General features: G+C 40.8%; 1 protein-coding gene and 1 long non-coding RNA gene across 4 annotated transcripts in view; one reads left to right on the top strand and one right to left on the bottom strand.

Annotated features, from left to right (window-relative positions):
• Positions 1 to 17,350, bottom strand: part of GLIS3 (GLIS family zinc finger 3) — a 188,432-nt gene extending 171,082 nt beyond the window's left edge. Inside the window, exon 1 of one of the 2 annotated variants that reach the window (XM_075741031.1) lies at positions 17,128 to 17,350. Coding sequence is in view for 1 of the 2 variants with exons in the window: in XM_075741030.1 (XP_075597145.1) it covers positions 10,488 to 10,866 (379 nt within the window). In the remaining variant the exon portion in view is untranslated. Of the gene's footprint in view, positions 1 to 10,487; positions 10,961 to 17,127 lie in introns of those variants that run through there. The other variant, XM_075741030.1, reaches the window with a different exon arrangement.
• LOC142599587 (uncharacterized) lies at positions 17,311 to 24,594 on the top strand. Of its 2 annotated transcripts, XR_012833156.1 has the most exons (4): positions 17,311 to 17,456; positions 18,328 to 18,527; positions 20,730 to 20,765; positions 22,139 to 24,594. It is a non-coding gene; the product is annotated as an uncharacterized LOC142599587 (long non-coding RNA). The 2 variants fall into 2 exon arrangements; XR_012833157.1 differs by lacking the exon at positions 20,730 to 20,765.
• The last annotated feature ends 644 nt before the right edge of the window (positions 24,595 to 25,238 follow it).

Below are 25,238 nucleotides of genomic sequence, written 5' to 3'. Positions count from 1 at the left end.
CTGTTAGGAAGAAAATTAACTCTATCCCAGCCAAAACCAGGACAGCTACCATGGGTCAGCCAGTGGCTGAAGTTCATCCACTCCAAGCACCAACAGGAGACTCATGCCCTGGAGATGTCCCCTTGGACACTATCCACCTGCCATGTGAACACCTGCAGGGCTACCTGTCATGCCAAAATTCTTTCCAGAGCTTTTACAAGGGAAATTTTATGCAGCAGCTGCTTTGTTATAATAACTAAAGCTGGGGAAGGCACGTCTCTTCTCCTGACCTCTCAGCTCAGTGCTATACTCAAACAAAACATCAGACTCATGGTTACACTGGCAAACCTGAAGAGATGGCGGTCTCTGTTCATTAAAGCATAATAATCCACTGTAGACAGACTCTCTTCTCATCATCATTTGAAAGCTCTTACACAGGAAGATAAAAGTTGGCAGGTCTATATCAGATAGATGCAGTGAGTCACTTAAACCAGTATTAGTATTACACATGCTTGTATGCTTTTTTCATGACAAACATTTGCTAGTCAAGAGAGCCAGAGGTACAGTGACTTCACTGATGGTACATTTCTCACACACACCAGACCTCTTCTACTTTCAGTTGCCCATACAGAGGCCCAAACAAGATGTCCAATTTCAAGGTGAAATTTTACAGAACTCTAGACGTGCTTCAAAAAAAAACCCAAACAAATGCTCAGGTATACAAACTGTGTGTTTGTATTGTAAAATAACACCTGCATGTAAAAATACACATATGCAGTGCTGAAGTTACACCTATGAATCACATGCTGGCACACACATACCTCATCTGAATGCAGTTTGCAAGCTAACAGCTATAGGTTTGCACATGAATAGTTTTCATCTGAAACCTAGCTCCCAACTTCAAAAAAATTTCACCATAACAGTTTAGGGATATTTCTGGGTACAGATGTAGGAAGACAGTAAGTTCAAAAATACAGGACTAGACCAGTGAATCCAGCTGCAAGACTGACCAATCAAAGATGCAAACATGTTTCATTATTTCAGAAGCATCTCAGTAACTGTTAGTTAACTAAATTTCTCTTAGACGTCAGTCTGTAGAAATGCCATGTGTAACAAATGTACAGACTTGTTACAGAACAAGTAGGATAATTGACTGCAACGATTGCCAATTTATGCAATTTAAAATATCCTATCAGAAAAAAAAACATACTGCAATGCTCTCATTCATTCATTCATTGAAATCTGAATGAAATGCATCCACAACAGACAAAAAAAGCGTAAGATACTCAATTAGCAAAGCATTTGCTACGTCCTAACTGTCCAATACTGGTTCTGCCTGAGCAGACAATACAATCCATGATAGGAGTTGAATGGAACAACTTCCACCACAGAACAGAATAACTGCTCCAGAAAGGAATTCCTCTTTCTGTTCATCTTGTCAAAAAGGGTAGTAAAATGGTTTTTTTGGTGAAAAGACAGCAGCAGCAAAAGTGAACCATATTCTGTTTAAGCCTACTAATGTGTCAAATGGTTTGACTAAATAGGGATAGATTTCTCTATGCAGTCCATGGAAAACCACTTAAACCACTGATTTTAACAACTGCATGGTACCTGTGGAACTGACCACATAAAAACCCAATGAACTGAAATTTTTATCACAAGGAAAAGTTCGATTTCATCCATTGAGAGCTGCAACTGAAGAATATTGCCTGGACATGTGTTTTGTTTCGTTTCACAAGGGCCTAAGCATCAGCTGTACCCTGTATCACAAGACTGAGGGAAAGGGCTCAGGGAAGGCAAAAGCTCATTCCCTGCTTCTGCCCCAGGCCCTCCTGCCTCTCCCAATGCAAGACGTGGTCCTCATACCCCCTTCCCATTCTGTGGAGGACTATGGAGCTGACTTCCAACGTCTAGAAACAATTCAAGAGTTACTCAGCTTCAACAGCAAGTGTAGCCCTGTGACACCCAAACACTACTAGTCCTACCTCCTAAATCTCTCTAGAACCACCAGCCACAAAACTGCTGAAAGGCACGCTTGCCACCTGCAGAATTTCACAAACATTGGTATAAAATGCAAATATTTGACTTAGCCCGATAAATGTGATGGTTAAATGCAGACACAAACTTGTCTAGCTGTTCACCTAGTCTCAAAAATTTTCCCCCTTTATGAATGATCTAGATTTTTATTTTAAGACAATGAACAGAAAGAGTTTATTGGTTCTGCAAGATCAACTATCAAAGATAAATCAGGAGATCAAAATCTCACCTAGAGCCACCAGAACTGAAGATGTTTCTCTGCTGAAATAAAGAAGTAGTACCACTTTACCCAAGTTTTACTGGTAAAGTCACAGCAGTCAATAATGACTACTTTGCCATAATTCTGTTTACCCAACAAGTTTACCATGGGAGATAAAAGATAAAAAACATGCTTGGCTGTTGCAGTTCATATTAATACAGTTTAAAAGACTACAGTAAGCATTTTATGGCAGTGTATTTGTTCTGGTACCTTACAGTTAATACCACATTTAAAATCTTGTGTTTGTTCAAGAGAGAATAATCTCTTCATTTACTTATTCACTATAGACCCTTACATCATACCCATCACTATGTATTACATTTTCATCATTGTGATTGTGACTTGCGTTGCAGTGATGCCCAGAGGCTGCAGTAGCAATTGTGTCTGTCACTAAGCTAACATAAAATAAATACACTCTTTCCCATTAATCCAAACAGAGAAGAGAGACAAATGGGGAGAATGAAAACAAGGGGACATAGAGCTAAAATGGGACACAATAGTTCAAGAAGCTACAGCAGCAAGTACCGCAGCAAAGACCAAAATAAAATTCTGCCGTGCTGATGTGAATACCGAGTTTTGACAACAATATCAACTGAGCCATGTTTTTACATCTGCATCTCTGCATTCCCTGCCCAGTGCTCCATCTGCTGCACCCAACACATACTGAGCTGGTATCTCAAGTCTACTGAAAAGATGTTCTACATTCTTAAAACTAACAGTGAAAGACACGCTCTAATAATTAAAGTACAAGGTAACATGCAATGCCTGGAAACACCTCACTGGCCTGAGATTAAATTTACCCTGGAAGGGATAAATGGTACAGAAATAGACAAAGGAACACATGCAGGTTATTTATAACCCAGTTAGAAACAGGTAAGATACATTTTAAGACAGTTTGTTGTCCAAGCTAAGCTGAAGTTCAAACACATAAGTGTGGTCCTTTAAAAAAAGTCATACTAATTCCCCTAGCTTCCTTGAACTCTGAGACAGAACTACTTATCAAATTCAGCTTCAGAAAGACCAGCCATAAGTAAAATAGAAAAGAAAATGTCTCATCGGTGCAGGCAATTCTCACTTTTGCTCACAGAGGAATTGTAGAACCACAGAATCACAGCATATCTCAGGTTGGAAGGGATGTATAAGCATCATTGATTCTAACTCCCTGCTCCTCGCAGGACCATTCCAGCTATTTACAACTGTGTGAGAACCCTGAAAATGAAAGACCATTTTTGCACTTCATGTACAGAATAGATGTCAGAAGAGCAGCTTCTCTTCTCATTGTTTTCCATGGGTGAAGGGTAGGGGAGAGCAGCTAAACCAAAGCAAGTAGTTGGTTTGCTTCCTGTTGACCATCATCAAACAGGTCTGCAGCGGTGGGGACCAAATAAAGGAATACATTAACATGGTGAACATCATGTTGTAGCACTGCTAGGTAAGGCAATATAATTCAGTAACACCACAATGGTAATATGCACAAAAGTCAAATCCACCTGCCAAATTCAATATTTGCACACATCTATGCTTAACTGTGCACCAGGCTGCTTTTTGGCCCCCTGCTCCTCTATGTAAAGGTGCAAACCTGTTCTCTCTGTAGGTGGAAGTGCAGTCCTGAAATTAATTTTGTGTTTGACATCAATAAATTCCACTTCAGATTAAGATCTCAACGCAGTGTGTAAATGTAAAAATAACTTCTCCAAAATTTGCCAGTGACAAGAATAGAGGCACAGAAAATTTAAGTGACTTACTCATATTCGCACCAAAATACTCAGATCTTACTTCACTCGGAGAGGTAGCCTCAATGCAGCTTTCAAGAATTTTCAGATACAAAACTTCCAGAACTTTCATATTTCAACTGGATTTTTATTCCAAATTTCCCCCATAAAAAGGTGGCTGAAACATGCATCTCTCCGTATGAAAACAGATTTTGCTAGTGCCACCTCCTGGTGATAAAACAAAACTGAAAAATCATGTACTAAGCTGAAGATTCTCAAACAAAGTGAAAATATAGTAGTTTGACTTGTTTTGGTTTGCTTGTTTATGATTGCTTGACCTGAGGCATCAAATTTTCCTCTCTGCAAACTTGAAGGATACAAAATTCATTAACCATTTTTAGGATGATGTAAGTGCAGATACATAAGCATCCTTTAATCAGTGACAACAAAGAGGAAATGCTATATTACTGGAAGAGTCACCCTCTCAGGAAGGCACATCTGCCTTGATTTTATCCTTTGGGAATTTTGCTGTGGAGGACACCAAAAGGCATACTGAGATCTCCACTGCAGGTTGCCCATGGAATTGTGAGCTTGGTGTAGCCTCCCCATCCAACTTGCGCATGCTTTGTTTGCAGCCTTCCAACAGGAGATAGTCTTTGGGTGTTACTGACAACAACAAGCTGTCATCATGGTGAAAACAGGTGTCATAAAGCTATTGATAAATACACCCCATCACCTTCAACTGGTTTGTCCCCATCTGAAAGAATAATATTTGGTCTAAGAAAAATTGTAAAATTATAAAATTATAAAAATTTTATAAAATTATAAAATATGAGCTTTACTTAAATCTACCCTACTATATTTTAGATAGCTGCAGTTAATTTTAAAGCTTACTGTCCAGGCCCACAAAGCAGAGGATAAAGGTATAAGGCTGGGTATGAGAGAAGTTAAATTACACTCTTAACACAGAATGGGTAAGTGTTGGCAATATGCCTCATACTCTTGAGAGATTCTACAGTTCCTGTGTAAAGTAGATCTTTTTTGGCACTAAGCCTAACACTCTTCAGGGAGTTTTTGTAAGTTGCCTGGGGCCTTTACAACACATAGTCCAACATGTGTTTTGGTATCAGCAGCTGTTTTTATTTTCTTAAACATTTTGTTCTTAAACAAAATTCTGAATGCTTAAGATAACGGCTGTAAAAGAACAGAGTCAATGTGAATCACTGCCTTCCATCATTTATGTTCAAGAGCTGCTTGAACATCATTTATGTTCAGGAGTTGAACCACACCTGAAACATGACGGATAGGAAAACAAAAATCAACCTGAAACAAGCACTCCAAAGGAATGTCTTGCAATGGTAATCTGTGCACCACCTTTTACATAAAAATAGTAAACTTCTTGTACATTCTATGAGAGGCATACCAAAAACCGCAGTTAACCTTCTCAAACCTGACCAGGTTTGCTGGTCATCCAGGCCTGAAGTGCAGAATTAATCTCGGCGAAGTCTCATGTTCTCAGCTATGCCCTTTTGGAAAGTTCTAGACCAGACAAAAGAATCCACCGAGACCCATCCCTACTGTCTTCAGAATGGATTTCCCCAACAACTGCCAGAGCTGCAAGTAATGATTTCCTTGCCTTGATGGATGCTGTGTTGTATTTCAAGCACAACAAGGTCACTGAAGCATATGCAAAGCTAGAAAATGTTCATGCTGGATAAAACTAAGATCATTATCACTTAATCACTTTGCTGTACCTAAACATCATCAACAACCAGGCTTTAAAACTGGTTTATAAACAATTGATTATAGAAAACAACTTAAAAAGAAAATGTCTTGAGTCAAGCTTTCTGCATAAGGAACTGCACAGAATACTGATGAACACCTTTTTTCAGACTGTGCCAACTGACACATAAAAACAACAGTACTAGAGAGCAAAATAAGTATGTTAAAGAGATTTCAAGTGTGGCTCAAGCTGCTTACTGATTAACACTTCTACATATAACAGTCCCCACAGATCTGTGCGGTTATTGTTCAAAAATGAAACAAGGCTCTCTTGGCAACTGGAAACAAATGATCCTCCCTGACCAAGTTCACTGTTCTCACACAGCTTAGCAGCATTGGAGTTGCTTCTTTGTCCAGAGCCTCTGGGGATGGAAAAAAATAAAAAATCCCTATCCCAAGACTTAAGGCCTGTCAACTATTTCCAGAAAAAAATGTACAGTCATATTTGCAAGAAAATAGGAAATAAAATACACAATGATTTTTCATGTCAAGGAACAAACTTAACACTGCAGGAACCACAGAAATAGAAGATGACAGCTGCCTTTTCAATGGCCCTGGAAAGGAGAACAAAAGGGGTCCATGCTTATCTGCGCAAGTTTCTGCATTTCCTACTAACAAATTTGATTCTTCAAGTCCCACCTCAAGTATTTTCATGTCAACTCTTCACAACTATAACATACTCTTCCCATACCCACCTGTTTACTATACTGGTTTTAGTAGAGCAGTCAGGGGGGAACAAAAGGCCAGACTGATTTCCAAGGCTTGCACTCCCCATGTGTGCAGTGTCACCTGCTGCCAGGGAGGTTGGGGGATGCAAGGAGATGGCTATGGCTCTCATGACTGAGAGCTGCTCACAATTTCTAGAAAGTCTTGCCAGACATATCAGCTCAAACCACAGTCACAATATGGAAGACCAAAAGTCAGGCTGACTGGCTGCCTCTCCCCTCCCCATGTCCATGTTGGACCTCTCCACCAGGTTATGAGCATGGTGGCTGGAGGTGCAGCAGTTGCACCAGCTCCATCAACAGCACCTCAAGATGGAATTTCGATCACAGTGGAAATTCTCCATCAGCCAAATCCAAGCTGCATTAAGACTACAATACACTGTCTTACAGGACAGGAAAATCCACTCCTAAACTTTGTATGAACTGCCATAAGCATGTTAAGTAGGATCGCAGCGATTCAGACCAAGGATCCAACTGCCCCCACAGGACCCTCCCCCAGCAGTGCTTACAAATAATGCTGAGGGAAAAGTACAAGGTGTCCTCCTCAACTACTCCCACAGCCACCTTCTGCAACTACCTACACCAGCAGGGATATGTTTCTTTAATACCTCTTGATGGACTTCAAAACCATGTTTTCATTCACTGAGTAAGAGAAACCAGTATAGGTGCTGAAGATACTGGTGCTTTCAGAAAATATGTTGTTTTCAGAAAGATCTGGGATTTTTATTACTACGTGAGACATAAGAACACTCAGGACATGCCTGAACATAGTCCAGCTCACACTCACAAGTCCATTGTCTGCACAGAGGAGTGAATAAGACAAGCAATAAGAACAGCTACTAGGTTTTCTAGAAAACAAAATATTATTCAGATGTGTATAAAGTGCAGATATGCTGGTAATAAATCCTTGAATACACAACTTTTGGACGTTACTACATAGAGATCACAGTTCTAATTTAAACTATTTGAAATTTACACACTTTAAAAAAATTACCTTCTTAATAGAAAACTCAGTAGAAAGCTGGATTTTTAAAAATTGTGTTATTTTTAATTACAAGACTTCTGTCAAAAGATCTGCATTGATGAGAGAAGCTGAAGACCAATGCTAGCCAGGTTATGGTCTTGTGTCTTCCTTTACTGTTCTCATCCTTTTCCCCTTTCTGCTCCTTCCTGCCTGACAACTCTCTAGCTCACTTTTACCTCAGCAGATCTTGTCAGTAAAGATCTCTTTCTAAGCCTAAGTAAATCCAAAAGGTGTGAAACCAATTATTCACAAAAAATGGGCAAATACACATCTCAAACAAAATGGGACTGCAGATTTTCAACGACAAATACATATACTGTTATGTCTGCATTTTGCATCTGATATCTATGTGAAAATATCTAATACGGGTATTCCTACCAAAGGAGGAAAAAAAAAAAGTCACCGTACTAGCACATTTTTCTGTATTGAAAAAAATCCACCATTATGCTATTTTCTTTTTCATCTGCACAACCTAGTACTAGAGAGCACATTATACCATCAGTAACACACAGGAGGTAAAGTAACTGAAGTTCGAGATGTACACCAGTGCACTGGGTTTTTTTCTCCATACAGTAGCACAGCACAATGCGGTTCAGGTTCTCATCATGCACAGAAGCATAACAATTTCTCTTAATGTGACTTAGGGTGGCATCCTTTCTAAAAATCATCTCCTTTCAAAGCTTTGTAACATTATACAAGATAAAGAGTCTTCATGCAAAGTAAGGACTCTCTACAAGCTGTGGTTACTGTAGATTATTACTGTTCTCTTTTTATGCATTCAGCACCACCTCCTGTCAAAAAAAAAAACCCTCTGTAAAAAACAAGGCACATAATTGGATTGCCCCAAAATATTCTGTTCTTTCCTCTACCCTAAACTGAAGCTCCTGGTTTGTTTTTTGGGGGGTTTTTTTGGTTGGTTTTTTTTTTTTTTTAAACTATTTTATCCATTATTGAAAGAATACAAGGAAACTATTCCAAAACCACCAAGCCATTTTGTTGTATATCTTGCTGCTTTTACTATTCCAAGTGCTTTAAAGTAAAAAACTAAAAAAACCTTTGAATAGTGCAAACCTCTATAACTAATACTGAGACAAATGTAAAAGGAAAACTGTAGTCTTCTTGAGATGAAGGTTTAACTAAAATAAGTATCAATCAAAAATTTCCCTCCATTTACCCACCACTAGAAAAAGACAAAATATGAAAGAGCTGCACAAGCATAAACTACATGAATAGTTTTATAAGGTTTAATGTCTTCTTTATATACATGCTATGCTTTATACAGCATAGCAAGGTTCAAAGTCTTAGAAAATTATCTGGACGTAGCCAAGTGAATGAGATTTAGTTCTTCCATAGTGAGTACATTCTCAGCACTGATAATCTTCAACTCTGTAAGTGGCCCTGCTAGTAACAAGAACTTTAAAGCATGAGGAATTACTAATCCCCATGCGTAGAAACACAGAATCTGAAGTCCGTCATATCTGAAGTCCACAGTATCTTGTCTAATGAGTGCTTTTTATACATAAGCTTCCCTAATGCCAGGCCTTCAGCTGAATTCTCTACTCGCTATCCCACAAAATAGCAGACTACTTTACAGATGTGAGAGCTAATCAGGCCAAGAAGACGGAAACAATAGCATCTAGGAACAGAGCGGTCAGGCACAGCAGAGCAAAATCCCCAAATCAAGGACATTAAACTAGGTGATACTCTCTTCACCTTGTGATGCTGCTTTGCAATATATACTGCAGATGAATTAGCTGTTATGTAGGGCTATTTTAGAGATCCCAGCATGGATTCCCTGGTTTTAGGCATGTAATTTTGAAGACAGCGGGAATCAGGCTCTACCTGTAGTGAAAGAGAGATGGAAAAGTTCCTCCAAAGCTCAGCGTGTGAGGAGTCCACTTCTCTTCACTGTAGCAGAACCATAAAGCTATATGCTGTGAATTACACCCACCACCAAAGCAAGCACCAGACGGATGATCTCAGAGGTAACCCAATGAATACGTATATGCATTACCACTGGTCTGACTCAGCAGAGCACTCAAGCATGCAGTTAACTTTCAACTTGTTCTGAAATGATACCGGTTTCAAGCCTGTGAGCCTTGCTGAAGACAGATGGACTTCCTAAGTTTTCAAAGGGAAGTAGGGAAGAAAAACAGAAAACGGAGAGAAGCAGCACACTTGGAATAAAATGGGAAATCTGTCTCCTTTTCTGCATTTTCACTCAGATATCAACCCAAGCTTTTCTTGGTATTTTAAAACATTTCATTCTTTTCTATACATTAAATTCTCATGTTTATGTACATTCTGTTCTGTTTTGACTTCAAAGACCCAAGAGCAGACAGTCAAGTACTTTCTCATAGATAGGTAAATCTCTGATGCACAAGCACTTACTCACAGAGTACCAGCCTCCAAATTTTGTGAGGGCTATGCATCATTATTTTCTACAGCAATCCAAAAAATGGATTGCAAATCTATGGTTGAGACATGCTCCAAAGTGCTTTACAGCTTGTACAGACTAAGCACTCTGAAAAGCATGACTACATTGCTGCTTTCATCAGTAAGCAGCTGTTAGTCACCAGTGGAAAGCTGTGCTCATGCATCCAAGAAGGAGTATTTCTGATAGCACACACAAAATTCTGGTGCCACAGAACATAAAATGACTATCTGGATTTGTTGAGTCAAGAGGTTAGGTTAGCAAAGCAAAGTCAAACTACACTGTTTATAAAGAATCCTAGGACAACTCAGGGATTCTGAGCAACTGCTGTGTAATGCTAAGCCCCTGGGAATAATAAAATGATTAATTACTTTTGTGTAAAACAGCAAAACACTTTGTTTCAGTATCTCTTCCTTTGTAGTAAAAGAGTGGTAAAGAAGAGACTGGATTCCATCTACTAAACCCAATATCATCTGGGTATGTGATATTGGAGAAGAAATGCTATTACTAATAGCAATAGAAAAAGGAGTCTTACCTTCACCTGGGGAGAAAGAATTTTCAAATTCTTGCTGTTTTGGCTTTAAAGACTGTGCAGCTGCCAGTCCTGGGGGCTGTGGGACTTGTAAAAAAGGCTTCCCATTTGTAACCACTTGTCTCCTGGGACTTAGAGCAGGAAGGTAAATAGTACTGTCAATGATGTTGCTCTGAGAAGCTACCCCTCCTCCAAAAGGCATCTTTAAGTGTAGGCTGGCAGACAAGTTTCCAATAGCTGGGCTTGGGGTGCTGCTATTTGAAGATGGACAGGGTGTTCCTGCATGAACTCTGATAGGTGGGATCTGCTGTCCAATGATCATCCTAGGTCCATGAGGAATACCTGTTCTCCAATGGCTCATACTGCATGACCTCCCATCCATTTTTTAAGAAGTTAATGTAATCAAAGTGTGTTTTTACAGACCCACAGCTATGACTGATATCAATCCAAAGTCAGTAAGTAATCCATTGTGCATTACGCCTGTTTAAAAAAATACATAAATAAAAATAATTGATATTGTATTAAATAATACGTGAAAGAGGACCGCACATGATTGTTAACTTTCTGACATTACTAGTTACAAGAAACAAAGCGCAAGCACTGCCGGGGGAACGGACAAAGCCAAGGAATGACTTAGAGCTCTAACATGGAGAAAACCTGCCCCTTCAAAAGCTGAAGTTTGCAATAAGGTCACCTGCCTTCACATTAGCTAAACCAGCCATGAAATTAAGTGAATGCTGACCAAGTGCAAGAAGGCAGCCAGGAGTGAAAGGACTCTCTGATAGGGAGTTGTCATCAGGATGAACACAGCTATTGCCCCTTTTTCTCATCTCCTCAGCCTATTAATTAAAATGGTGCTGCAAAGCACAGTCAGCAGGCCAGCACTACGCAGATATAGACAAAACAGGAGAGAGATACCAGTTCACATTCTAAAGGGATACAGACAAAACAGCAAAGAGATACCAGTTCACATTCTAAAGGATGTGCATACAAAAAAATGAAGAGGGAACTGCAAAACCATAGAAATACCTCTATGGTCTTTCAAACTCTGTGGCACTTCACAATAGAAAAGCATTGCAAAAAAGCACAGCACAGAAGTATTCATAAACATAACTACAATCACTTCAAAAGTAGATGCTTATTGTAAGCCTATAGATATGCCATAATTTAAATGTAATGCTACACAGTCGCAAATTTTCAAGTACATCTTTCAAATTATACCAATAATTTTGAACTCTGACTTTTTGTCACTTACGTTTTCCTGTTATTTAAATCTTAGAAGACAAGACTGGTAAGGAGTTTGAGAGATCATCTCAGTTACACCCTACCCCAAGGCAGAATCAACTACATCTAAACATTTCCTGACATAAAAAAGATTTGTAGGCAAAAGCTGCACTTGTCAGTGTAAATCACTGTGCTAAGATATCACACAGATGGGGTCATTTCAGCCCTAACTCAGCTGAACAGCACATGCCCAACTTTCATCACTAGGTTCATGTGTTTAACGTTAAGCACATGTTTAAGTAGTTTGCTCAATCATAGACTCAGTGCTTAATTAACTTGTTCAGACAAACAAATTAAGTTTACAGAAATAAAACTGAAGCACAGCTTCAATTATGGTTTTCATTCATGTATACATTAAGATTTTAATTAAGTATTATGATCTTGCTCCACCAAAACACTGAACTATAACTTTTACTTTCAGCACATGAGATTTTCCACACTGAAGCCAATGAGATTATAACCAGTATATTCATGATTGAATTTCAATTTCACACTTAACCCTTGGCTTACAATGATTCTGCAGTGTCTCAATTTTCTCCATCTGTGAAAGGTGAAAAAAAAAAAACCCAATCCAAAACATCCCTGGTCATTTTGCAAAATTGCATTCATAGCACACTTTCACATTACAGCAAAAGCCATCTAAGTGTTTGTATAGACATATATTCATAGATAGTCACACACACTCTCCAGTTAAAACTCACTAATAATGAAAGGCCTAAGCATATTATCTTCAAAGGCAAGAGCAAAATCCCTACTGACATTAGTAAGAGACATATTCCCTAACCAAACTTAAATGGTCATACAAGATTTATTCTACATACTATTTTTCATTGTTATATTTCTATATTATGGGAATAAAAATTGTAAAGCACACCAATTAAAAGCAATATTATTTATTTTCATGCCGCCTGAAGCATAAATCACTCTCTGCAATTCAACCAAGTACAGGGAGAGCTGAATGTTCTTAAATTCTTAGTTTGTTTTAAAAGCAGAATGTACCTTTCTCTAACACAGGTGACTAGATCCTAGAAAAGGACATAGAAACAAAGGCAGTTGTTTTGCTGGCAAGGCTATACACCATGTCAGTGTAAACTGGCTACAAATAAAAGTCATTCTCGCTTGTAATTCTTGTCTGCAAGAACATTTAAACTACATTTTTAAAGTACTAATATAATCAAGAAAAGAGTATTCATGACAAATGTATGAGCTTTACTCAGCAAAAGCACCTTTATTTTAATCAACAGAAGAATATTTCTACATATCTTACACAGACGCACCAGCCATATAAAACCCAGGTCAATATACAACTTGTGTGGTTAGTACGTTGGTCTCCTTTGCTATTCTTCTCCAGCAATAATACATCTTACAGTGGATAACAGTGTTCTATGTTATCATTGTCTCAATTTTATCATTGTCTACTGCTGACTTTTTTTTTTTTACACTTGAAGAAAGGCCTCTGGGCCCCTTAATTTCTTTCTTCGTCCTAGTAAGCTGTATTTTGAACTGAATGACCTGAAAGTACAAACAAAACAACGTTTTTTCTGAAAGATGAAACAAGTGAAGTAATTTCTCTACTTTCTTCTACTAGTCTCCTTCATGATTCTATAATGAAAATGTATAACATTACATTAACATGCAAATCAGCACTTCCTTTCTTTAAAATATTAAAGCACCTTGGAGAGCGTAACTTTTCCCATTTTTTTTTATTATTATTTTGTGGTCTTTTCAATATTATTTACCTGTTCATGAGTGGCTTTTCATTAATTAGATTAGTTTAGCATCAACTTCCATCATGATGTCAAGACCTTCTCATATCGAAGTCAGAGTGGCCAAACTGATCCAAACCAAAACAACAGATTACCTAGAGGTGCATTAGAGCATATATAACTAACTAAATGGCAATTGGACATGAATTATATTCTAAAAGTCTAACTGACTTTTGCATCAGATCCATAAATAGCTCCCAATTATGGCTACCTGTAGAAATAGTAGAAAGACATGATAAATTTCTAACTGAAATCATCTTGGAAATTGTAGTAATACAGCACCAAATACAACAGCTTATTTAGAAATAAGCTTAGAAATCCTGAATAGGTTTGAAGCTTAATGTACTAAGTTAAAACACAAAAAAACCCTGCAGAAAATAATACTGTCCTGAGACTGAATGGCTGTGCTGACAAATTCTTTTGTTCTACCAAAGGAACACAAGCACTTGCCACCTTTTAATGAAATATTTCTGTCCATCAGTGAGATATTGTAGCGACCTTTTCATGATCCCGCAGATGTTAAAGGAAATACAATTATGTGCACTGCTTCTAAAGTCTCTTTTTTTTTTTAAAGCTGACATTTCTCAAAGCTCTATGACTCTGCATCTATCAATAACAGCATGACAACATAATTACTCAAAATCCATAACAATGATTCATAAATTCACTTTCAGAAAGCCATGTAGTAAAATTTAAATTCAAGCTGAAGCCCTGGAAAATCCGAACACTAATCCTTCAGAAAGCAAAACAAGAGAAGAATTCACAAATCTGTGCCTGCAGCACAGTATGCCATATAGTCTACTTTCACAATGCAGTTTTGAAAAGTAATCACAGTTGCCTTACTGCTTCACCCACTGAAATAAGAGGTAAGATACATTTCAACTTCAATAAAAGCTGAATTACTCCACTGCAGAGATCAGTTTAAGGAATTGTAATAAATCCAGCTCAGGACACATTTTCATAAAAGTAGTTATCAGACACTGGTACTTCACACACTGGGTATATACCAAATCAAAGGAGAAGACTGAAAGATAACGCACCTCCTTTCTATTCTTCCACTGGAGACACCTCACCTCTACAACAGCTACCAAACACTGCAGAAAGCAAACATGAACTGTTCCTCCCTTGGGACTGTGTGCTCCAAGACTGTGAGAGACTTCCCTCATCCCCACCACAACCAGGGACAGCCAAGCCTCTCTCCACGTCCCCCTCCACAATCTCCTTAGCACAAGTCCAGGAAAACATTTACTTCCTACCAGGGCTGAGCTACCACAAAGTCACCCAAAGGGGCTACCTCCCCTTTAAGCTCTGTTCTCCCCTACCAGTCCTTCCCTCCTTGCGTGGCCATGGTATTTGGAGCATCACCTGTCAGTGGCACCACAGTGAAACACTCAGAAGTCACTGCCTCCCCTGACATCACACCCCTGATGACTCAGTCTGGATGGACTCAAGGCCTGGGATGGACCGGGGAAAAGGACAGCGACCAAAAGCTGTAGGGTTGCCTCATCTCAGCCTCACTGACCACTCAGTGTCTACACTGACTCTGGGACCTTGGAGGCTCCTCAGGTTTTTCTGTCTCACAACTGCTTGTGACAAGGACATACCCTAACATAGGTGTAAGCCACCAACTTCACATCTCATTTTCTAAAAAGCACACACACGTAGGAAGTGCTGGTGTTACAGCTTTTGTACAGTTATCTGGCTATAGTTCACAGACCAAAGCATGGTAATAAATTCTTCCTGGAAAGGAAAACCACACAGAGATTTAACTAGGAAAAAAAATAACTGAGAGCTTGAAATTAGGCTCTGAACAATACGTACGTTAAGAATCACAGCTGCAACAAAGGAAGACAATGTGACTTCAAAACTGGAACTACAAAATAGGCTTTCCACTTAATTTATAAAGAATCTCTTCCCCTCCCTCTATGGCAGCCAGCATCTCAGAAGTCATGCACTGAGAATAATAAATACATCACATTAGCATCCACTGTTTTAGTCATTTGTATCTGTTTCTTGACAATTGTACTCTTGGACTACCACAGGGGGCTTCATTCCAAACTGCAGTACTCTGATAATATCACATTTTTCATAGGCCCAGGTGGTCAGCCAAGGAAAACTAGAAAAGGGTCACACAGTCTGAGAGTTTCTAGTTCTCAAACATCAGCAGAATGCCTTCTTGATATAACATCAACAAGCAAGGCAAATGAAAGCTAAAGGAGGTCATCTAAAGCACTGTGAGCCAACCAGCCCCCAAACATGATTGAGTTTCTCAGAGCTAGTGTAATGAAATATACTAATTACTTATTACTTGCATCACTATAATTCCTAGGAAGATTAGTCACAGAAAGGAATGCCTTTGTGCAAGGGACTGTACAAACACAGAGCAGAGCACAATCACCGATACTGCTGTAACTGCCATCAAAAGGGCAGCCGTTATCAGTGGACAGGATGATGTATATCCTAGTGTAGCTAGGACCGAGCATTTTTACCATTCTGCCAGAAAAAGCTTCTCAGGTTTTTATTATAGTAATTAAGATCTCCTAAGATTTTTCTGTTAGGACCGTAAGTGTCAGAGCTGCACTGCAAGCAGTTGCTGTAACAGAACAGCAAGAGCTTTCCAGGAGCAACATTACTCTCATTAAGGCTAGCTACAAACTTCAGGAAAACCCAATACAAAATCTGGCAGCACTGAGTACCAGAGTCGGAGGCATGCCTTCTGACATGCTGTCAATAGCTGCAGCATCCTTACCCGGTAACCAAAGGCTCCTGCAAACCCTGCCTTGTGGACCTTTTACTCACGCTGTTGCCGTGCTAGCTTTGCCTATAGTGACTTTGGACTTTCCAGCAGTGCAGCCACAATTGCTAATGTCGCAGCGTCAGCAATGGTGAGAGCTTCAGTGCAAGCAGGACATGGGAAACCACCAACAGCGTCCCCATGTGAGCTGGTGGCAATGCAGCGGCAGAGGCACAGGGCCATGGGTACTTGCCCTAGTGCCCTTGGTGTAACTGCCACTTGTGGGGCAGTGTGGGCAACCACACATGCTGCTGGGCAGATGGCCCAGGAGATACCTACCACCACCCTTATCACATCCATGGCTCATCCTACTGACCTCACAGCTAAACCATGAGCAGCTTCAAGCAAGTCAAAAAGGTAACTGGGGTCTCGAGACAGGAGAACACAGCTGAAAGCCATGAATTTCAAGTTTAAGAGGCAGGAGTTACTAGCAACACACAGGCCCGCAGATGAAGCAGAGCTGTCACCTTACTAGGCACGACATGTCTGGTTTATGTGCCCGCGAGGACACTGCCTGGATGACGGCAAGCCCCAGGCAATGCACTACTCGCCATGGGGACCATGGGCCCCCGCAAGGCAGCCCCGCAGGCGGCGCATCGCTCTGGCCGGCACCTCAGCCGACCGCGGGCTCCGCGCCCGCGCTGCCCTCCGCGCTGCCTGCTCTCCCCTTCCGCTGCCCGCACCGCCCTCCGCGCTTCCCGCACCGCTCACGCTGCCCGCGCTGCCCCGCCGTGCTCCTGCCGCCAGAGGGGCAGCCGGCGGGCACGCTCTCCGCTCCGCAGCCTTCCCCTGCGGGTACCTATCTCCGCTTATTCATCTGCGGGATGACAAATCTCCCGGGCGGGTGTCTGTCCCGTCCTCCCAGACAGCGCTGCGTCCTCATCTCCGCGGCAGACTTGTCGGCGAGGTGAGTAACTGCGAAGTAACTTCACCACAAGAGGGTTTGTTTTGCTTTTTCTTCTCCTCCTCCCCTCCCCGCTCTGACACGGAGGCCGGGAGCCGCCGACTCACCCTCACCCCATCCGGGCCGGCGGCGGGGGGCACGGGACTGCTCGCGGGAGCAGGAGCAGTGGAGGGACCGAGCCACCCCCACCCACCCCCCCGCACACACACACACGGGGGCAGTCGGTACGGGGCGCGAAGCCGCCGCACACGCCCGGCGGCACTCACCTCCTGCGGCCCCCACCGCCGCCTCCGGGCCGGCGCTACACCGCCGGCAGCCTGCAGCTCCGCGCAGAGCCCTGCCGGGCCGCCCCGCGCCGCGCCGGGCCGTGCCCGTGCCCCGCGGCTGTCATGTGCCCGCTGGCCCCGCCGTTAACCCTTGCCGCGGCCGGCCGAAGCGGCGAGCTGGCCCCCGCAGCTATGCTGGGCTACCCGTCGCAGTGGGGCCGCCTTTCCCCGCGGAACGGCGCTTGCTGTGCCGTGAGGGGGGAGCGAGGACGTCTCGCCGTCGGCGCGCCCCGCCGGGCTGCCTTGCTCCGCGGGGCTGGGGGGAGCGGCTCCCTAGAGGCTGGGGGTACTGGGGGTTGTGCAGGCAGTGGAGTGGACTTGATGGGTTGGCTCTGTAGAGGCTGAAAGATGGCTGGGGGGAAGCTGGGGGGCTCCATAGGCGCTGGAGGGTGTGGCACTGTACGGACTGGGGGGCCTGGGGTTGCACAGAGGCTGGAGGTGGCTGTATGCATAGGGGACCCTGTAAGGGCGGCGAGGGGAGCTCCGGGGCTGCACACGGGATGGAGGGGGGGATGTTTAGGAGCTCTCTAGGAGCTGCAGGCGGGCTTTATAGGGCCTGCGTGGGGGATTGTACCGAGGTTGTAAGGAGGCCTGCCGTGGCACCTGTCTGTGGGGTGTGGGGGAAACTGTATGGCACAGCAGAGGAGCAGGTCAACAAGGGGGACGGTACCTTAGGAGTGGGAAAGAGGATGAAGTGGCTTGATGCCTGATGGCACTTTCCTGAACACATGAATTGTGGTGTGAAGGCGGGAGCTCTTCTCTATTATAGGGGATCCTGCTTGCAAATGCCAGAGGACTAGAAATGGGAATAAAGAAGAGTTGGAAGGAAAATATTCAGGCACATCTGCTACCTCCATCTCCTGACTCAGAAAGGCCCTGGAATATTTAGCTCCCAGGATGATGATCAGCCCAGAAGGACATGCCACAAAAAGTACACATTGCTCTGGAGGAATTTCCTACACATGGAGGGTATGGCTTGATAATTGAAACATGTTGATTATTTCAGTTTGGGTGGGTTTTATTCCCCTCTGGGGAATTGAGAGTGTAAATGAGGTAAAGATAAGCAGCTGAAAAGCCAGGCTCAGAGAGCAGGAAATTGCCCTGTTACTCTAATAGGCGTGAACATGCAGACCTTGTGACAGGACAACCTGTCAGCAGAGAAGTCTCTGAGCAGAGAAGCCTACCTGTCATGCATGAGCACTGGAAGAGTGCAGCAGGCTCAAGTCCTTCATGCAAACCAAGATCAGTCCAGTACTTAGAAAAGATGTTCATCCCAGCTCTCTAAGAATGAGAGTGGCACCGTGGCTGTCCTGATTGCTTCTTCTAAGGAGCAGGGGAGCCTGTATCCCTGCTGCGCTGCAAGAGCTATTAAGTGGAGGGTTGAGGAGGGGGGATGCATCACAGTGTGCTCAGATCACTGGGCTCCTCAAGGCCAGCCTTGCTCTCCTTAGCTGAATAAGCTTTTCTGAGCTAAAGCTCCTTTGCCATTCACTCATACTACATCAAATTAATGTGACTGTGAAGTTGATAAGAAGACATTGTATGTTCTTTACACACCCAGAAAACATAGCGGAGATGTTGAGGCTTCAGGCTTTCTTACAAGGTTACACTGCTTTCCAGTCTTTTTGTTTCAAAGTGTATGGATGCTTAGGCAGTGACTCACTTCTAAATAAAATTACTATATATAGCATATTTAAAAGTATTTGTATGCTGTGCCTCACTTTAAAAAGCATATTAAAAGAACTGACAGCTGAAGAAAGGAGTCTTTACCATGTGAAAACACAGAATTTACTTGTGAGCCCAATGAGTTAAAATATCCATTTTGCTTACTGTCTTTTTGTTGGTACCATATGCCAGAATTTTCTATGCAATTATATTTTAATTGGAACTCATCACTGAAAATTTCAAGGATTATCCCTGGACTGACACAGTAGCCACTGTAATGATAGTGGTAGACTCACATTGCAAATGAGTAATACAGGTTTAGCCAACAAAAAAGGCTTATTAAAAAAAAAAAAAGAAAATTGTCAAAATTGTAATTAAAATCTACCAAAGCAACTATGAACAATGAATTTGCTTTAATAAATTCGTTTAAAAAAAACACTGATGATGTTGTTGGAAACCAAATCTGACAGCCATTAAAAAAATCTAGTGTATGTATTGAATCACTCATATCTATGGGAAGCAAATTGCTTCAGTCCTTTAGTTGAAAAAAGTGATGGATCCCAGCAGTGTACTACCTTGAGAACTCATGGCCTAAACCAGAAGGTAAAGGCAGCCTTTACACACAGTATAAGAGTTTTTGCTGTTGTGGTTGAACCTCTCTGAAAAGTATCTGAGCAGGGAGCAAAGAGGACAAGGAAGATCTCATATTAGCAAAGTTAACATTAGAGACTGCAATCCACCTCTAAAGATCATCTTTCATTTTTGATATGGTGAAGAAGCAAGTGAAGTTTATGTAAAATAAACCAGAGAAGGCCAATAAGCATATTAAAAGTGGGTACATCCGAAGTTTTCTTAGTGGGTAACACCATTGCATACCTGTTAGTATGAGCCCATGCTCATTCCACACATCTTGATGATGGCCTTAGTCCTTTAGAAAACTTCTACTCTTTATTAATTACATTAGTTTTTCTGTATTGCAAATTTTCTCTCCTCTAGCTAAAAGCATGTATCTAATGGAGGTAGTGGATTCAGAAAAGTGTACATTAAAGTTCACTGTGTCAGAATCCACAGCAACATCTGTGAACTTATTCTGTCACCCAGCCAAGACCTGAGGGAAAAAATGGGGTTTGTCACTTCAGTCCCAGTTAAATTTTCTTAGTTCAGTAAAATCTTTTAGTTACCTTTCGAGCAAATGAATAGTCGCATGCTATATGAGGGTACAATGACCCTTTAAATTAAGGCTTTAGTCTACAAACTGTCAAACACAGAAGCATTTTTCCAAACATTTTTTGAGAAAAAAATATGCTCTCTTTCTCCTTTTTCTCTGTCTCCTTGCCCCTCATAGGCTGTTGGAATGACACATTCTCCAACAGTTCCGCTCCAGTCTCTTTCTAGCCTGATTCTGTTTGCATTATGCCATTGGGTTTGTTGTCCAAAAGAGTGTTAACTACCAGGCTTGCTGGAAAAGACACCTGCTCATATAAATCCTTGTCTCCTTTGTCCTAGAGAGAGACCATCTTTCTGAGTGCCTGAAAGGAGATGGTGAGTGGCTAAAGCTGTCTGAAAAGAGCTCATTCAATGGGGAGAGAGAAACTGCATGAAGAGATTATTTAGTTTACTGGTATTTTTGGAGGGCTTTTTGAGTAAGGGAATGACTCTCTGGGCAGTGAAGTATAATTTATGCAAAGTCAAACTATTTCCTTCAGGGGCAGAGGAAAGCCATTGTAGCAGAGGGAGTAGAGAACAAGGAACATAACCACCTGAGGATACAGCTGGTTTTAGTTTTCCGCATCTCTCTTCTGCATACCAGCAGCAGCACTAGTGAGGTCTTTGGAGAGAAAACTAGGTAGAAAGATTATAAAACAAATTAATTTTGTTGCATTTCTGTAGAAAGACTAAAAAAATGTTTTGGACCTCAGTACCTCGGAAACCATGGCAGTCAGTTTAACTGGAGGATAAGATCACCTTTGAAAATAGTGTAGCTGGAATACAATGATATTTGGTTACAGCAAACTTACAGAACTAGAAGGGTTTGTCTCTTGATGCCTCAGGCATACTGACTAGAATGAACCTAAGTTTGAATTTTCATTTGTCAGATGCAAACATATATGCAGAAGCTTTTTCAAGATGTTTTTGTAGCAACTGATAAAACAACCTTGCTAATTAACCATTTTAGTCTCATTATTTAACTTTTTCCTCAGATCTTCCATTTCATATCTATTCTATTTTCATAGATACTGTGTAACTGAGAACAATATTTTCAGTAATTACAGTGACATGACAAAAAAAGTAATCAGTGGATTGCATCTTGAATAATATAATATATAACGGGCATCTTGTTCTGACACTAATATATTCAAATATCATAGAACTGGGTTTTCCTGGTTTAGCTGCAAAAGTAAGTCTTGCACCTCCCCCATTTCAGCTTAGACTGACTCCCTGGCAAGAAGGAGCTCTGCAAGGGTCCCACCGTCCATGGCCCAGCATTTCAGCGCTGATATCTCTTTGTATTTAGTATGAAGGTGCAGCCGAGCAGGTGGGATCTGGAGGAACAAATCAGGCATTATGTGTGTCAGTTCTGGGGCCAGGTTCTTTTTCTTCATCTTTCCAATCACAAGTCACAGGTTGCGTTTACCCACTCCTCATATGAGACCAAGGAGGGCTGTCTGACACCATCATGACACAGCAGGGCCACAGATCTTTGTTTTCTATGTAATTCTATTTCCCATTTTTATATACAGATTTTGTAAATAATACTTTTGTAGTGGGTTGTACTTGCTAGACAGGAGACACAGCAAGATATTTCTCCTCCCCTTCAGAGTACACTAACACTATTGAGAGCATATTGGTAAGATTTCCAAATCTCCTAACAGCATCTAAAGATCATTACAACAAATGAGTTCCTCTCCTTGCAGCTCCAGCAACTCGCCCTGCACTGTGATGTGACGAGAGGTGTAAGGATGTTTGGTTCACATCTTTAAATGTAAGCTGGCAGGTGGAGACGAAGCTGTCTGTGGAATAAATATTAAAAAATATATGCATTCTACTTACCTCCTCAAAGAAACAGAGTTTGATTCTCCAGTGTTCTTATACAGACTAAACTGTCGCTGGTAAACAAGGTTCATTTAACTAAAACGTACCCCAATTATATATGGTACAAACACATATGCAGAACTGTTTCAGAAGAATGCAGTCACTTCGTATAACAGCATGTGGTGATACCATGTAACTTTTTAAGGTCAGAAACTAAAATTATTAGATGAAAATTAATTGCAGGGGAGTTCTAGGTTCCTACAGTGCACTAGAAGAAGCTGGAACTAAGACTGATGAGTGGAACAAATTTTCCAACTCTCATAAAAAATTAATCAGGGAGAAGACTTAATAACACCAATGCAGTTGAGTGAACATAGTCAGATATCAATAGTTAACTGACATTTTTCACTAGGTATTTCATATTCTGGGGTTCAGGATCACAAGACGTGAACATCACGTACATCAACAAATAGGTGAAGAGAACAGAGGGACCACATTTGCCTGGGAACCTCAGTCTTCATGCCTGAACAGAATTTGAAGTCAAATTGAGTTTGACGTGGACCAAACTATAGTAAACCAAAGAAGCCTAATTTCCATTCAGAGAGTGTAAGAGGTTTCAGTTATCAAGAGCTGGCATGACATCCATTCCATTCCCTAGAATCTACTGATGACTGACACTGCTAGAAATACCATTATAGGTAGGATGCTAATTGAGAGTGAAGTAAGAAGCAAAGAAGGAAATTTCTCACAGTCCACCTAGAAACCTTAGAAGAAAATGCTGCGATAAAGTGGAACTACTGCTTGTTTGTCCTACAGTAAGATCTTCTGATATTAATAATGATTTCTTTTGTAGGCCCCAGCAATTTAAGATTGAACAGCTGATAAGTGAAATGTTGAAACTCACTTTTCTTGTTTGGGAGAGTAAACATTTTATTAATCACTTCTGTGGTATGCACATATGACTGCAATTTTTATCCCACTCTTGTTTCTGTACCCACTCACTTCAACACTGATTTTTAATGTTGAATTGTACTTCATACCCTATAACAGATACCTGGATGATGTAGTTAGCTTTCATCACTATAGTACCTTAAGATTTCACCCAAGAAACTAATGTAGTTCATAAAATACTCGTGGAAAGCACATTAAAAAGAAATTAATTAATCAGATATTGAACCATTTACCCAAAGTGATGCTGTATCATCCAATTTGGTAGATGAAAAATTTAAAAACTTTTGGTGGTTTAGGGGCAGGGCGAGGTTATCCTCATTATAAATAAATATTCTTTCTTAGGCTTGTCCAATTAATGCTAAAACCCAAGTAAAATGTGTCTTGACTTTGTACTTTCTATCATGTCTTTAAGAAAATTCTATTCTATGATATACCTATACACTTCACTAACTTCTGTGAGCCTGACAATACAAATCCACAAGCATAAGTGACTTTTAGGTACATTTCTGTCCATTTTCTCCACATCGCTGAAAACATACTCTTATCCTCCTGATATGCAGGGGTTTTTTTAATGTATTTAATTTTTTCTGTAAGGACACTTGAAGCTTCCTTTTAAAATCTCTGCATTCAAAGCATAAATTACCAATTTTCTGTGCTCTCTGACTGAAGAGGTTTGCATTTCCATAAAAACCTCTGGCATTCATAGATGTAAGATGGAGCTGACTTGGAAAAATGACATTGTCAGAAATATTCTACAATATAAGGATCACAGAAGCAAATCGTGTGAACTTTAGCTTTAGGAGAAAAATCTTCCAAGCTCTTCAGAGGAATGCTGTGATACTTAATGAGATCATACCTTTCATTTTCTAGGTTCCTTGTTACACCTCTAATGAAGACAGAATGGTGACTTTCAGAAACTCATGTAAATTATTTCTTGTGCAGCTGAATTCAGACTGCCTGTTGTTGCTGGGTTAGCTGCAAAGTGTAATATGTGCTAAAATGGTTCTTTTTTTTTCTGACAACACATAATGTTGCATAGCCTAGGGATACGCATATTGTGGAAAAACTTGACCACAGAGAAACAGGAAAATGAAATACTAATAATCTTTAAAAACCATTGTGTCACCTTTTTCTTTCCTATTAGCATCCCAGAGCTTTGGCACAAGCTATTTTTTTTCAAGAACAGGTACCATATCTACATAGAGAATATATGTATACACATATACACACTCAAGATTCCAATCAAAAGTAATAATATCAATGCCTAATGCAAGCCTATACTGATTAAATGGCAATTAAACTGGCAATACTTAGAACATTTTTGTTGCATTGCATTGCTCATATGCTCTTTTTTTATGGAATTTTCACAGCACTGCATGTTACTTATTACAGGGAAACATTTTCAAAACTTGAAGAAGTAATTTAATTTTTTTTATTTCAATAGAAAAAATTAAAATATTTAAAATTGAGCAAGTTTTAAATGTTTAGTTGATTGCAGCCATGATTTTCTGTGCCTCACAAGGTAGAGATGCTAGAAAAGAAGGAAAATACAAAAAGAAATGCAGTCTAGCTAGAAAGCATGGGTGAACTGAAGGACTTCCCTCAAGCTAATGATTTTTCAGAGCATATGCATTTGTGTACTGGCACAAATCAAAACCTGACTTCTCAAGTAGATGCTCGTTAACTTTCGTTGCTGTGCCATGAATACATTCATAGGTGCTCCTCTACCTGATGTTACAGTGGCTGGGAGAGGAAAACTGCTGTATGCCTCTTCGGCCAGCCTCCTTCCTTTGCTGGGTATATTTGTGCTGCTTTGGGTTCCTCACTCCGTGGAATATATTTATGGAGTCAGGACTGTCCTACAGGCCCTAATTATATTGGGAAGTAAAGAAAGTAAGAAAGGGACACCCAGACATGAGTGTAAAATAAGACTGAGTCTTATTTACTGAGAGCTTGGCATCACATTTTTTCACTCAGGTCTTACTGGAGCTCCTGAAAACCTGTCCCTTCAAAGACCACAACACCTCAGGG

This window comes from Balearica regulorum, chromosome Z, assembly GCF_011004875.1.
Source record: "Balearica regulorum gibbericeps isolate bBalReg1 chromosome Z, bBalReg1.pri, whole genome shotgun sequence".
In the NCBI taxonomy this organism is placed as follows: domain Eukaryota; kingdom Metazoa; phylum Chordata; class Aves; order Gruiformes; family Gruidae; genus Balearica; species Balearica regulorum.
The sequence above is the reverse complement of the archived record's forward strand: the minus strand, read 5'-3'. Positions and strand labels throughout refer to the sequence as shown.